The sequence below is a fragment of the Rhodamnia argentea genome, chromosome 6 (assembly GCF_020921035.1).
Source record: "Rhodamnia argentea isolate NSW1041297 chromosome 6, ASM2092103v1, whole genome shotgun sequence".
Classification (NCBI taxonomy): Eukaryota; Viridiplantae; Streptophyta; class Magnoliopsida; order Myrtales; family Myrtaceae; genus Rhodamnia; species Rhodamnia argentea.
This window is the reverse complement of record NC_063155.1, coordinates 2487970-2502237: the sequence shown is the minus strand read 5'-3', so window position 1 is coordinate 2502237 and position 14268 is coordinate 2487970. Positions and strand designations below refer to the sequence as shown.

At 39.1% G+C, this 14268-nt stretch overlaps 2 protein-coding genes across 4 annotated transcripts; one reads left to right on the top strand and one right to left on the bottom strand.

The window, feature by feature from the left end:
* Positions 1 to 1894: 1894 nt before the first annotated feature.
* On the top strand, positions 1895 to 6968 carry LOC115748465 (serine/arginine-rich SC35-like splicing factor SCL28). 3 transcript variants are annotated; one of them, XR_007198658.1, is made up of 7 exons: positions 1895 to 2219; positions 2516 to 2593; positions 3569 to 3733; positions 3854 to 3912; positions 4046 to 4085; positions 5343 to 5581; positions 5884 to 6024. XR_007198658.1 is itself a non-coding variant. In XM_030684959.2 (7 exons), the coding sequence occupies exons 1-7, from the start codon at positions 2041 to 2043 to the stop codon at positions 6677 to 6679; spliced, it is 756 nt and encodes a 251-aa protein (XP_030540819.1). In that variant the 5' UTR covers positions 1895 to 2040; the 3' UTR covers positions 6680 to 6968. The 3 variants fall into 3 exon arrangements, 2 of the variants coding, with proteins under 2 accessions (XP_030540819.1, XP_048136171.1); XM_030684959.2 differs by lacking the exon at positions 5343 to 5581 and adding an exon at positions 6670 to 6968 and having other exon boundaries at positions 5884 to 6108; XM_048280214.1 differs by lacking the exons at positions 5343 to 5581; positions 5884 to 6024 and adding an exon at positions 5012 to 5238.
* A 1579-nt stretch (positions 6969 to 8547) lies between these two features.
* Positions 8548 to 10633, bottom strand: LOC115748466 (NADH dehydrogenase [ubiquinone] 1 alpha subcomplex subunit 8-B). Its single transcript, XM_030684960.2, has 3 exons — positions 10593 to 10633; positions 10224 to 10451; positions 8548 to 8914 (listed from the first exon to the last, which is right to left on the bottom strand). The coding sequence occupies exons 2-3, from the start codon at positions 10409 to 10411 to the stop codon at positions 8785 to 8787; spliced, it is 318 nt and encodes a 105-aa protein (XP_030540820.1). The 5' UTR covers positions 10412 to 10451; positions 10593 to 10633; the 3' UTR covers positions 8548 to 8784.
* Between the last annotated feature and the right edge of the window lie 3635 nt (positions 10634 to 14268).

The following is a 14268-nucleotide window of genomic DNA, read 5'->3' as shown; positions in this document are numbered from 1 at the left end:
CAAGGCTCGAAAATAGACTCTAATTAGTTTTCATTGAGTTCGAACTCATCTCATCCGACCTAATTAATGAATAAATTTCACTTGAAAGCTGAGATGGAATTTACTCGGCACGATCGGTGGGGTACTTCATTGGTCTGGAGATGAGTTTTGCTGTCGTATAAAAATGCATTCGAATAGGAACGATGCATACTCGATAGTTAAGACTAGTTTAGTTGCTATAAACCTTTTTAATTGAAGCTTACTAAGCCTATGGAAAAGCCCACAATCAACATGGGCTCGCAAAAAAGCCCAAATCCAGCATGCCTTCGCTAGGATCTATGGCCCAAAAGCCCAAGGCCCACAAGTGGCCCGTCTATTTCCTCTATAACCCCAAACGCCTACACTCTTCTCTCTAGCTTCATTCTCACATGGGTCTTAAGCATGGATTTGGATTGCCTAACATTGGAATTTCTGTGACATGCGTGACATTACTCAAAACAAGTCGTCCAAATAAAAATGGACGGCCTGATTTGAGCCACGTCATGTGTTGAAAGGAAGGGAAAAAATGTGGGTGAGAATTTTTTTGGGGTTTGAAAATTTTTGAATCCCAAGTGTGGCTCAAATCAAGTCGTCCATTTTCATTTGGACGGTCTGATTTGATTAATGTCACGCGTGTCACAAAAATCCCAATGTTAGGCAATCCGGATCCCTTAAGCATTGGAAGGTCTTCAATTGCCAACATTTGAGGACTTCCTTTCCTTGGTGACACGCAAGCCCGAGATGCTCAACATCCGCCGCCGGCTAAATCGAGCGCCCATCAAATTCGCGCATCAACACCGGCGCCGCTTGTGGATGTCCATTGGTGCCTAAGCTAGTGGAGTTCTTTCGATCATGACTAATTGGGCCCTTTAGGATTTCTCAGATCCAATATCGAGAGATTCTAGGAGAGAGTATTCATACTGTAGAAGTTACTTGCTGTCTTCATATTTAATTTGATGTGCTGTGGACATTGGTAGTGTATATTGATGGGAAAAGGAACTTTGCTTTATTACTCCACTACATAATTTGCTTGGACAAGGGCGGACCTTACTTAGAAACATGTGAGTGAAAAGCTACGGGATCATACAGATCGTGGAGGATTTGATCTCAAAGATTGGTGACCGTTAGATCATAAAAGATTAAACCTTATATCGTTCATTAAAAATCTTTTGAACAGTATGCATTGTATGACATTTTCATATGGAAAGTGTGAAGACAACACATTAGGGTTTGACGTTTTTAGGAAGGCGAATCGATCACTCGAAAACTTATGGAAACTTCCGTTATGACATACAGTTTTGGGCATGAAATCACTATTCGGAGCATCTTAAAATCGCTTTTGCAAATCAGAAGTTGTTCTCCTTTGTTTTACATATGGGTAGACTATGTGATTTTAAGGTTTTTTTTATTATCTATTTTAATAACCATAAGACATTATTAAAAAAACAAAAGAAGCTCGATTAGTCCCGTGAAATTATGAGCATGGGTAAAACAAGTTCGAGTGACTTAGGCTCGAGCTCAACTAGAAATCAAAAGAGCCGATCTTGAGTAATTATCAAGCCGAACTCGACCTGTGCTCAAGTGTTGAATAATTGGATTTCGTATAATTTTTACCATCAAATATAAAAGAACAATTCTTTTTTTTTAATTAATAACCCTTTTATATTTGTTCGGACTTTTTTAAAAATACACAAAAAAACAACTGGTTAAAATTTAAAACGAAAAATTAATTAAAAAATATATGTTAATTACGCTGTGAAGATTTTTTAGGAATTTTAATTATGAAAATAAAATCAAAATACTCCGATCGTAGGATTTAAATTTTTTTTTTTTTAAAGGGCCAATCTAGAGAAATGCCACCGCCGAGTATAAACTAGAAAGACGCCAAGGAAGGGAAACGCTTCTTCTTCCCCCTCCCTCCAAAACTTTGGAAACACACCACAAAAGCCAGCCCCCTTCCTGCTAGGGTTAGGGTTTCTCATCGAAAATCGTCCAACGGAGAGGCGCCCCAATCGGAGAGCCATGGCGAGGTACAGGAGCAGAAGCCGCAGCTACAGCCCCCGCCGCCGCAGCCGAACCCCACCTCGTGCCCGTAAGCGCTACGGCTACGACGACGACCCTCGCGACCGCCGCTCTTACAGAGACCGCCGTTCTCCTGCTCCTTCTGGCCTCCTCCTCCGCAATCTCCCCCTCGATACTAGGTTTTCTTCCCCCTATTTTTTTTTCTTAAACTTTTTGGCTTGCTTTGTTGGATGTTGGAGTTGGGTTTTGGATTCTCGTATTTGCTTGGCTGATGTGACGTTGAAGTGTATGGTGTATGAGTGACGAGTGTTATCTCGGTGGTTTTGGCCAATTGCCTCTTGTATTTGGACATCAGGGCTCCACATGGGTACGCTTTCGGCGTGTGCACAACCCCAGTGGCTATTCGCAGTGTGGGTTTTGCGTTGTCTGCTTCGTCTTGAACGATTTAATCTAATTGTTGTTGTTATTGTGACAGGGCGGAAGATCTCAGGGTACCATTCGAGCGGTTCGGTCCTGTGAAGGATGTCTACCTTCCTAAGAATTATTACACGGGGTATGTCAGGTTGATGCGGTGTGAACTATCGACTGTTTAGTGCACGTTTTTTGGTTGATGGTGTTGGCTGGTCGGACAACTGCCAGCCAACTGAGTCTGTGAAGAACCGTGCTGATGTTTGATGTTACCGACAGACTTTAGGAATGAAAGAAACTGTCTTTGTGCACCGTCACTTTAACAGCAGCCAATCCATTGACTAACGGATTTGTTACTCTGATCTACAAAATTGTGGACTTATAACTTCAACATTTACGAATGTGCATTTAGACTGTGCATCAACACCATAATAATCTGGCTTCTGTCTCACATTGCTTCTGCAGATTGTGTAAAGTTGCATATGTTTCCTAGTTTTACAGTTGTAAAACTCCCCTTGTTTTAAAATTTGCATGCTGGATTATCCAATTTATAGCAATTTCTCTTTCCTGTTTAACATTTAGTTAGTAAATAGACCTGTTTGGTCTCTGGTTGGTTGGAGAATACCTGTCTCAGTTGATTCTTCCTTTTGTCTATCCCTCACGTTGAAATTTTACTTTGGGATATTTTGAGCTGCCAAATTTGCATGTAATTGAAGAAACATATGGGCAAAAGAATTTTTGAGTATGATTGGTATAGCCATTTTGGGCTTACATAGATTCATTATGGGTGTTACCTGTCACCTTTTTTGCTAAAAAAGATGGCACTTTTCACAAAACAACTGCATTAGTGAGTGTGCCATATTGCCATTCTTTATGGGCTTCCCTTGCCCGTGTTTACAAAGTGAGTGCCATTTTTGAGAGGCTGGCTGTTTGGGTGGTTTCTGATGCAAACTAATAAACTGTATATTTTCTTTCTTAGCATTAAGCTACTGTGATTCCGAAAATGGACAAAAATTGAATCAGAGGAGATCCATTACTCGACGATCTGTTTATATTTCATCTCCGATAATCACAGGGTATGTAATTTAATGGCTTCAGTGATTGTATATTGCATTGTCAGGGAGCCTCGTGGCTTTGGATTTGTCAAGTTTCGTTATGCGGAAGATGCAGCTGAGGCTAAGCAGCAAATGAATCATTCTGTTATTGGAGGACGTGAGATAAGAATTGTTTTTGCTGAGGAGAACAGAAAAACTCCTCACGAGATGCGCGTGACTGATCGCGTGAGGTACAATTTGTTGCATTCTCCATTTTACTCAGTTGTCTTTATGGCGTTTGTTTTCATCAATTCGTGACAAGTTTTTTGTTTTGTTTTTGGTTCACTCTTTTTCCCTCATTTTAAATGAAGTGGGCGACACAGGGAAAGGAGGAGAAGTATGTCAAGGTCTCCAAGGCGCCACTATCGTTGTCAGTAATTTGACTTCATGTCTCATATGTGGCTTTCTCTTCCTTTGGTTTGTACAAAGAATAAAGTAGTCTGTCATGATGGACATATTTGTGAGTTTGGAGTATCTTATTCTGCTTTTGTATTTTCTTACAGCTGACTCACGGTCACCAACACCAGATAGGCATGACTCAAGGTTTGGCATTATTGTCCGAGTAGATTTAATAGCATTGTTACTGGTTTCACACTTTTCTGTGCCTCTCTTAGGATGATAAGTACACTGTACTTGAGCATATTAGGAACTTAAGGTACTAGTGGCATTGAAGTTGTGTATGTCGAATATGATGATATTTATTCTTTTTATGTCTATTTTCAACTAATAATGCTTTGTGCATATTAATTTCAATCTTTTTGGTAAATGAAAGACAGATCAAGTCGTTTCAGTCCAGTCTTTGCTAAGTAAAAGGCAGATCTAGTTATTTGTAGATTCTTGTCCTTTGTGAACTTTAGTTGATAATATTGCCCAAGAATGGTACATGTTTCGCATTCTGTTTGTTCGTAATAATTGTGGTATGGGATTTTCTCCCTAGCTAAATTGTGAGCAGAAAGCTATACGTTCTTCATTTTCTCTTGTCCAAATAGGTAAACTTTTTGTTGTTTACGTCTATTGGACGTTTGTGTTTTTAGATAGGAAGCTGGTCTATTCTGGATATAGACCATAGTGAACTATTCAAATTTAATCTATTGAAATAGCAGCCTTTTCTTAAAATATCTAGGACTGGCTAAATGAGTGACAAAGGCGAAGGCGACCAATCGTCCTAGCCAACCATTTTTTTTGGAATGGTTTAGTTGTACACCATTCGCATGAGGCTTATGAGTGAAAAAGAGTTGCCATGTACAAGTGAAAGGAAAACTTCACTTACTCTGGCATGGCGGATTGCTATAAAATATTGGTAATTTGTTTGTTTGCTGGCCTTGCTGCTTATTGTATTAGTGATGTGATGCATCTCTATCGTATGATATTCATACTACACTGGTTTTTGTCGATTTGGGTTGATGGATGCAGTGCAGCATCATTTCTGTGGTATTGAACAGTATCTGCTTGTGGCCTTGTTTATGCAGATATTAAAGTGAACAGGAAGATTTTAAAGACCTATGGGTAAATAAAGTTAAACGAGAAAAGAGAGCGATGGACAACTCCCTTACCATTCTGTCAAAGCTTTTCAATATGTTATTACCCCACCTTTGCCAATTACTGCCAAGAAAGCATGGGCTTTTGCATACTAGGTCTGGTGGCCTGCAGTTGCAACTGAACTGATTAGTAAAGCACTGTCAGCAGATGATTAAATCACTAAAGTACCTTTTTTTCACTATTTGTTTTCTCTGTGTGATCTAACATAGTTATTAATGAAAAGGTTTTGAAGCTTTATTTTGTTTTGCATATCCCATCCAGTTAAGAAAAGAACTAGAGCTTTTATTTGGCCAAAGAAAGAAATCATCCTCAATCAAGGGAAGCAATACCGGTGTAGAGATATGATGACATTGTCAAAGGTAGTTTGAGGTTTTAAAAAGTTGGGCCAAAGAGAGCCGTGCCGTTGTTGGATGCTGACGTACCGGTTCATTGTTAACGAGACTAATTCCAGTATTTGGGCCCAAGTTGGTAATATGTACGGAACTCTTATAAAGGTGCAGGTAAAAGTCATCTTCAATTAGTTCGATAGTGATACCATCATGTTGGTGCTTATATGATTTTGTAAGTTGAGTGAGATTTTTTTGACTTGCATAACAGATTTTCTTCTACTTTTCACGAGCTTTTGCTGATGGTATTTTTTTCTTTTTTGTAAAATTCATGCTTCAAGCTGAGTAATGTTTCCTTGTAAGATCTTTTATTACCCTAGATCATGTTCAGATCATGTATGAGAATCTTTATGTTTCCTTGCTATTATTTCCCATCTAAATGGATCAATGTTCTATACACCAACTCCTTGAACCAGGAGCCGTGTGGCAAAGGACCGGTACCACTCTCCAATGCGATCTGGGTCCATACCACATTCTCCATCTCCTCAGGAGCACAAGGTTAAGCGGTCCAGTAAGAGGTCTCCAAGTCCACGGGAAGATAGTCGAAGTCCCATTCAAGAGAGGGGTTATCCAGCAAGCAGGTCTCAGAGTCCAAGGGGCAATATTCGCAGTCCTTCAAGGTCTCGTTCGCGGTCTTACAGGTATATCTGTTATTTTTCTAGTCTTGGTCTGGAAAGTGCATTTCCATGCGCTTCGGCCAAATGATTTCTTCTTTCATCAAAGTCATTATTTTTGTTTTTGGAATATGACCTTGGCAATTAGGTGGCATGAACTTGATAATTATTTTTATGTTGCAAATTTGGTGGTTGACAATAAATGGCATAAGTTATGTCTAGATAGAGCTGTGAGAATTCCTCTAGGTCTGTACGATCTGTTATTCCGCTTTAGGTGCTTTTCCTAGAGCAATTTACATTTATCAGGTGATTGCTTTTGCTGGGACATATATGATGTTCCTTTGACAAGAGAATTGATATAGATGGTAAAGTACTCAAAATTTTCTGATGAAAAAGAGTATTAATACTATGAATTGGCATGAATGAAGCATGTTCCATCATTATGTTATTGAAGTCCAGCACCGTTCCATTTACTACTAACCAATAGCTAGTGGAGTTATCTGGTTTATGGTGGCATAGTGCTAGTATCTACAGTTTTAGCATATTTTTGTCAAATGAAGGGGTTTCTTTTGTGCATTTCCTGTGCAGCCCGCGCTGAAAGCCTTCTGAGTACTAAGTACGGGGCTTGCAGTAGAGATGGTGGTATGCTGGTGGTGGTTCTTTGCAAAGTGTACTTCCAAGTATCGAAGTGAACGATGAAGAATGTCATTTTGGAGATCCTGTTGCTCTTTGAATCCTAAGTATCATGGATTTGTCTATGCTTTAGAAATGCTTTTTACCTTTTTGTTGGATTTGAAACTTTGTGAACATCAAGTGCAAGATGGTTGTTGGTTGCTGGTGACTCTTTTAAGTATTTTGTTTGTCCTTAATGCATGGCTGTTAACTTTTTATTTGTATCTGGTTTTTCTTTATTGTTGGTTAAATGTGTATCCTGGTGCCAAGTCACAAGATACATGTGTGTTATCGAGTATCTGGATTGCCTGTTGTGTATTTTTCAAATTTCAAGAGATGCTGAGCTGAAACTGTTCGTGGTGCGCTTGTGAGAGTCAAGTGACAACATCAGTCATGATCTTTTCCTTCTATGTTTTCCTTTATATGCTAAGAAAGCATTAAGGTGATGGCAAATTCATCAGATAGCCCTTTCTAGCAAGAACCAAGTAGGCGGAAAGAGGTCCTAAGAGGTACCCAATGCATGGAGTCGGTCCCAGTTCTGTATTAACTGCGGTTGATCTGTACATGAGCTACTTGCTCTTCCTTTTTTTATCATCTGAAGATAATCCCGTCAAAAAATAAGCTAGTTCTTGCTATTGTGGTTACCTAAATGAAACCAACAGCAAGTGGAACAGGAACAGTTGTACAAACTTGGTTTTGAATGGTTGAGGGTCAGTGGAAATGGAACACTGAATGATAGGTCATTGTACTAACGTGCGTTTGGGTGGTCTGGGTGGACTTGGATGGGTTATTTGACTTTAAAATTGTTTGGTTAAAATATAACACGAACATCCCTGGCGTAGGGGGCCTGTTTTGGTGCACCGACACGTAGATTGTCATCGCGCCTCAGTTGTCGATGTGGTGTCTCGATTGTTGTCATTTCATCGACGACTATGGACGGAGGGAGGGAGGGAGAGGAAGAAGGCGGAGCAGCGTTAAGAGACTGGAAAGAGACGTGGCGGGCTGATGTCAATTGTTGTGGTTGCGTGAGGAGAGTGGCCTCTAGATGCACTAGGTGACCTTTACCCTGCACCACACACAGTAGACTTAACCTGGGACCGAACACAAATCCATCCAAAGGACTACGTTCGGGTGCATTGAATTAAGCTGCCGCGGTGCTGCCGCCGTGCCACCGCTCTTACGATGTCCCCTCCGCTGCCACTACTTTGTTGTCGGTAAGATTAATGAAAAAAGTGGGAAGTTACTTTTTTCATCAAAAATGAATACGAAACATACTAAATAAAAGAAAGTAAGACATGCCTCCTCACAAATTTACAACGGTGAAGATCTATTAAAAAAAGGTCACTATATATAATCATAGACAATGTGTAGCTTTTTATAGCTCAAAGGCATGGACGCCAAGACTCGGTAGACTTAAAAGCTCATGGAACACCCTACGAAAATTTATAATTACGAAAGGCTCGCACTATTTCCGCAGTCAAAATGGAGGATAGGTTGAAAGGGATTAAAAATGTGCAAGCCATTTATTTCAGTTATGGACGGGACGTTATCATAGCCATTATGCCATTTCAAATTAAACACAATCTCAAGAAAATCATCAGTTGGACAAGTTCTGGATATGCTCTCCCAACTAATTGTCCAATAAATTACACAAATTGGGTGACCCTAAGTTAAAAGATGAATAATGCTAGAGACATTGAGATTGACATATTAAATAAGTTTAAACCTTATAACACTTACAACAATAAATAGATTAAGAAAATGGATAATGTCACCATTTTGCCACCTCTAATAGAAACTGAAAGTAGCATTGGCACAAAACCTTCCAACAAGGAATGCGTTCATCAGTATTTAAGCGCAAAGCGGTAGACTTATTGCTCTCAAACAATTCAAAAAAGATTAACTTGAGCTATTCAAGGGCTACATCTTGACAGCATTCAAGACAGTTTGAACCACAGCAGCATCCTGCTCCTTGCAAGCTGCTCTAAGTTATTAAAGAGTTGAGACTTGGAGGTACTGACCACCTCTTAATTACAATGGACATGACTTTTCAAAGGCTTGCTGCTCTTTGCGGCATAAATCAAACTCATTTGTGTGGTAATACATGCAACCAACATAAGTGTCCATCTCTTTTGTACACCTCTGGTGAAGATCTTTCAGTCTGCACAGCCAAAAATTCATGGTTTAGACACTACAATGGAAAGCAGTATGTAAATTGCAACAGCTACTTTTATCAGTTATAAAGGGGTGTCGTGAATTTTATTGGCACCTCTATTTAAGCTTCTAGCAAATTCATTTGCATCCGTATACTTCCGTGGGCAAACGTCATGAATCATTCACAGTAAAGCTTACAGCTAGTTTATATTTGCCAAATGTCAGCATTGCGCAGTCCAAAAATGAAGACAGACTAATGCAATGACTAAGAGGCCCACAAGCATGTCTGCATCTAAAACTGTGAAAAGAAGTAGACTGCATTCCTCTCACTTGAAGTTGAAAGTGCATAGCCCATAAGTCGGTCACAAAACTGTGTGCTCTCTATATCAAGATCACCAAGTATCTAGAAGTGAATCCCTTCATTATTGTGTAAGCAAAGTCTACTGATCCAAGCAAAAGTCACAGATCCCGAGCCGCACATCTTTATGGAGAGAAAACTTAAATGTACTGATTCTAAGCAATAAATCTTAAATGCTGCACAAAACAGAAGCCTGGCATATATGACTATCTTCAGAAGAGAAATACTTGTTCTACCAAGAGATTTGGAGTTTGGATCCAAGACTAAAACCCAAGGTGCTGCTAAACTACATTTGATCTAAGCAAACTGATAAAGAGGTCTAAGGAAGGAAGCTCCCAGCCAGATGTGAAAGGAGCTCCACGTGAAGTTACTCTATACAGTGGTACATTTTGTATGAAAGAATGAAATAATGGATGGTCCACATTGAGAAAGGAATAGAATCAAAAGATATATTCTTAATGCTTGATTCGGATTGAAAATGGAATGCCCCTTGCTCGTGTCTTTTTCTCAATTCCACTTGAGTGTTCCTTGCATTGCGGTGGCAAAGCTAAATGAGTCTTTTTTCCATAATGTACCTTTCCTTCTCTCTCTCTCTCTCTTACTTTTACGGAAGAGACGAATTTGAGAGAACACACAAGCAAGGGGCATTCTGTTGGAATTCTTGTTCCTATGCTAGCAAAAATTTTGTTAGACACTGAGTAGAATGTGCATGTAAAGAAGACTAATTTGCCTATCGGAATCCATTCAAAAGATCGCACGTATAACAGGCCAAATGAACATGGATAGCTAAAAACAGGCCAAATGGGAATTGAGAAGCGACCCTGCGTCAGATACCCGACACCATGTCCCCATTTTAGATAAACGAACAAACCATGTGGCAACAATAACAATCATATTGAAGGCGTGCGCGGCTGAATCGGAAGCAGCAAGACCAAAAAAAAAAAAAGAGCAGGCTCACAGATGAAGCACGCAGCGAGTGACTTGCTGGCCTTTCTCGAGGCACTTCTCCGGATTCGGGTCCTTCTGCTTGCACTTGAGGAAGGCCACGTTCTCCGACAGGCAACTCGCTCCGATGTGCTTCGACGACGCCGTCAGCACCGCCGACGTCGGGATCGGGTCTCCGGCGGCATCCAGCGACGTCGCCATCCCCGTGGATATCGAATTTTGCTCGGGTCTTTTTCCTTCCCTGCGACAGAGAAGATGGGTGAGGGAGATCTCTTCAACGAACGAGTAGGACGGCGAAATCGAAGAATCAATCTCCGAAGAAGGACGGGATGAATTGCAGGACGCGGAAGGAGGATCCGGAAATCCAAAGCTTTCGTTTTACCTAATTGCTCGCGGTTGTAGCAGAGCGAGCTCGCTCCGAGTTGTGCGTGCGTATGAGAGAGAGTGAGTGTGGATCTTGGAAGTCGAGGTCTCAAACGATTCGAGCGCTTGATCGCGGGCTCTCGGAAATTGTGACAAGATATCCTGAGCGAGAATTGTCCAAAAATGTAATTTTGTCAATTTAATTTTAAATTTTTTTATATAAATTGAGCTCTAAATATTTTCGTATTTTGCTAATTAAGTCCATCCAATTAATTTTGATCTTCCGACCAAAAAAAAAAAAAAAAAAAAATTAATTTTGATCAGAAATCGCTAACGTAAATAATTTTATAATAATGTATTTACATTAATTTTTATTTTATTTTTATTTTTTTTGTTTTCAAATTAGATTAAAAACTAAAATTTAGTTTATGAAAAACAAAACTGAAAAAAGAAGAAGAAAGAGAATGGAAGGCACTGATGGACACCGCCGCCGCCACCACCTATTACTAGAGGGGCCAACCGAGGTCGCCGGCCTTAGGTGAGGGTGGCCGGCTCTCGACCTTTGCAAGGCCGGGGCTAGGGCCCATAATTGGGCGAAGCCCGGGTTCGGGGCCGGCGAGGCTCATAGGCCCCGATTGAGGGTAGGCCTCACCCGGGCCTAGTGAGGGTTGCCCGCCCTAGGCGAGGACCGGCATTGCCTAGATCTAGACACCCTCACCCGGGCCTATTAAGGATCGGCCACCCTCGCCTAGGGCCGACGACCTTGGCCGGCCCCTATTGTGATGGGCGACGGTGGCGACAATGCCTCACCGGCGCCCGTCGTTGTCTCTCTCTCTCTCTCTCTCTCTCTCAATTTTATCTTTTAAAACAAAACTTTATCTTTTTTTTAAGTTTTTAATGAAATTTAAAAGTATTGAAAATAAAAGAAAAAAGAAAATAAATAATTTAATAAAAATATTAAAATATCATTAGTAAATTGTTTACGTTAGAGATTTCTTGCCAAAGTTGATTGAATGGACTCAATAAAAAAATATGAAAATATTTAATATCCAATTGGTAAAATGAAAATTTTTAGAATTGAATAGGTAAAAGTGTAATGAGTTTAGGACTTTTTGGACAATTAGCAGAAGTTTAGTTTTGATTATATTGAATCTATACATTGCAGGAAAGTACAACTACCGGAAATTGAACAGAATGAAAATAAAACATAAAAATAAATCGCAATTACACGATAAAGTTATAGATTGATTATGGTTCAAAGAACCTTCATCACAGATTATACAAGGCTAGGTTGAAAATTCTTGGACATCCTGGTCGTGGCTCTAGCCATTTCGGCCATAGTGATAAAACCGGCTTTATCTTATTACTCTTGTGTAGGGACATTCATGAAAAAACTAGAAAATGACACAACCTCTTGTTTTGACTTAGGCTCCGTTTGTTTTACAAAAAAAATGTGATGTTTTCAGAAAATATTTTCTGAAAAGTCATTTTTTAGGAAAATGATAATATTTTTCAATATGAGACTTAAAAATGAATTGGAAAATAATTTCCATCGTTTGGCAAGAAATTGATTTTCTTATAAAAAAATTAACAAAAAGTTCAAATTTTTAATTATTTTTATTTTTAAATAAAAGTCATTTTTTTTAATAAATAATTTTTTTCCATGTTTCAGAATACGAATCTTCCAAATCATTCCCACAGGAGATCCAGATCCACTTGAACTCAAAGGCTATACGCCCCATCAATCCATCTTTGTCCAACCAGCTCATGGACATGATGAAAAGTACACTTCTCTAAGTTTAAACACCGCATGACTGTTTCCTACTATTGAGTTGCTACTACCAATGTGACTTCACTCACAGCTGTGCACTGATTTGCTTTCTCTTGAGTTGGCTTTGCTTTTTAATGTTCTAAAAATAATAATATTTTGAAACTTCAAAAAATGAAGGCATTCAAAATTATTTTTTAAATTAATAAATAATAAAATAAATGTGAAAGAGTTGATGGAGCAAAAATGTTTTCCTCACTTTTGAATGAGATTTTTTTTTTCCATTGGAACATGTTTTTCTTGATTAGCCTCTTTTCTGCGAACCAAAAGCCGGAAATTCAGAAAACATTTTTCTGAAAGTTATTTTTCTCAAAACAAATGGAGCCTTAATGTATAGAAGATATTTCACTTTTCTTTCAAAAATAAGTTCTTCAATTATGTAAATAACTTTCTTTATTGCGTAAGTAGGCCACATTTCACGAAAGCTAAGTAATATTTTAGTCTTGTTAGTAACTTTCTAAGGTTAATAGTAACTTAAAAGTCGGTGATTATCTTTGAAAAGTTCTTATCATCAATTAAAGTTTTCATATTGCTTTGTGATTTCTCCAATATGGAAGTAGGCTTTTGGTTATTAGTGATTAGCAATTTTCATGAGTGGTTAATAACATTATCAAAAGTACTCTGTTACAAGTAAACCTCTATAAGTGCTCAGCAGTTCCTTCACAGAAAAAGCAATTTCCAGCAAATCAGTTATTAGGAACTTAAACAGCAGATTATTACTTGATTGAACAATACTTATTGTTTGCGTCAAGTCTTTGTACTCTCGATGGCTCCTTTCTCTTGTCTTAATGTCAACTTTCTTTTCGTGTCAAGTCTTTGACGTGTAATTTCTCTTGCATCTTTTGGACGATTGGATGAGGCGTTCAAGGAAAGCATCTGTTGAACTTTTATTTCTATTCAGTTTGGTGAGCCCTTCTTTCCGATCCAAATTTGGACTTTCTAGTCGAGGGATCCATGGTATAAAGTGATGGGAGTCTGAAACAGATGTGCCATCCCATAAACATTGTCCTTTCCGTCGATCCTGCCTTTTGGTTTTCAGAAACCATTAATCTATACCATAAGAGAGCCTCAAAAGTTTTCCGACTTATAAGATTCGTAGAGTAGTAAGTGGGTAGCATACTCATGGAACCAACTCAGCATACTGAGTTAGCAATATGGTTCTAAACTTTTTGTTGGATTTTATGGGATGTACGATGAGTACCGTGGTCCGCCCATGTAAGCTACCACACCCCTTATAACGTTGGATAATTGCTAAAGGTAGTTACTCGTTTTTGAACGTGAAAAGTCACGTTTAAAAACGACGTTTCCTCTCCCCTCTCTGTTAGTTTCATATAACAAAAGAACAGAGAAGATAGAGTAACAACGACGCTCTTTTGATCCTATCATGAATGCAAAATCGATAGACAACAGATTCTCTTGCTGCATTGTGGACATTTAATCTGTGAAAACCCGAGGTATGTCCGCTTTGTGATATATTTCTCTGATCGGGGATTCAAGATGATTCTAGGGCTTGTTGATTCAGAATAATTCCCATGCGTATGTAATTGAGATCCGTTCCCTTCATTGGTATCGGAGCACTAATTCTTGTTTCCTAATTGATTATCAAGGTTTTGGTCACGAATCAATGTGAGAAACCAATTTTTCGAACCTACTATTCATGGATTGTTTGTCACATTTTATCCAACGAAAATGATTTTTTATTACATCAATGGAACGGGCTTGGTGAGATGAGAATTTGGAGTGGTCGTTCTCGCGAGGTGTCAAGGCCCGTGGCGCCTAGGCTCGCCACGTCACTATCGGATGGTATTAAATTACATTAAATACACGTAGACTTGAGTTATCAAAACACAACACTTATTTATTAAAA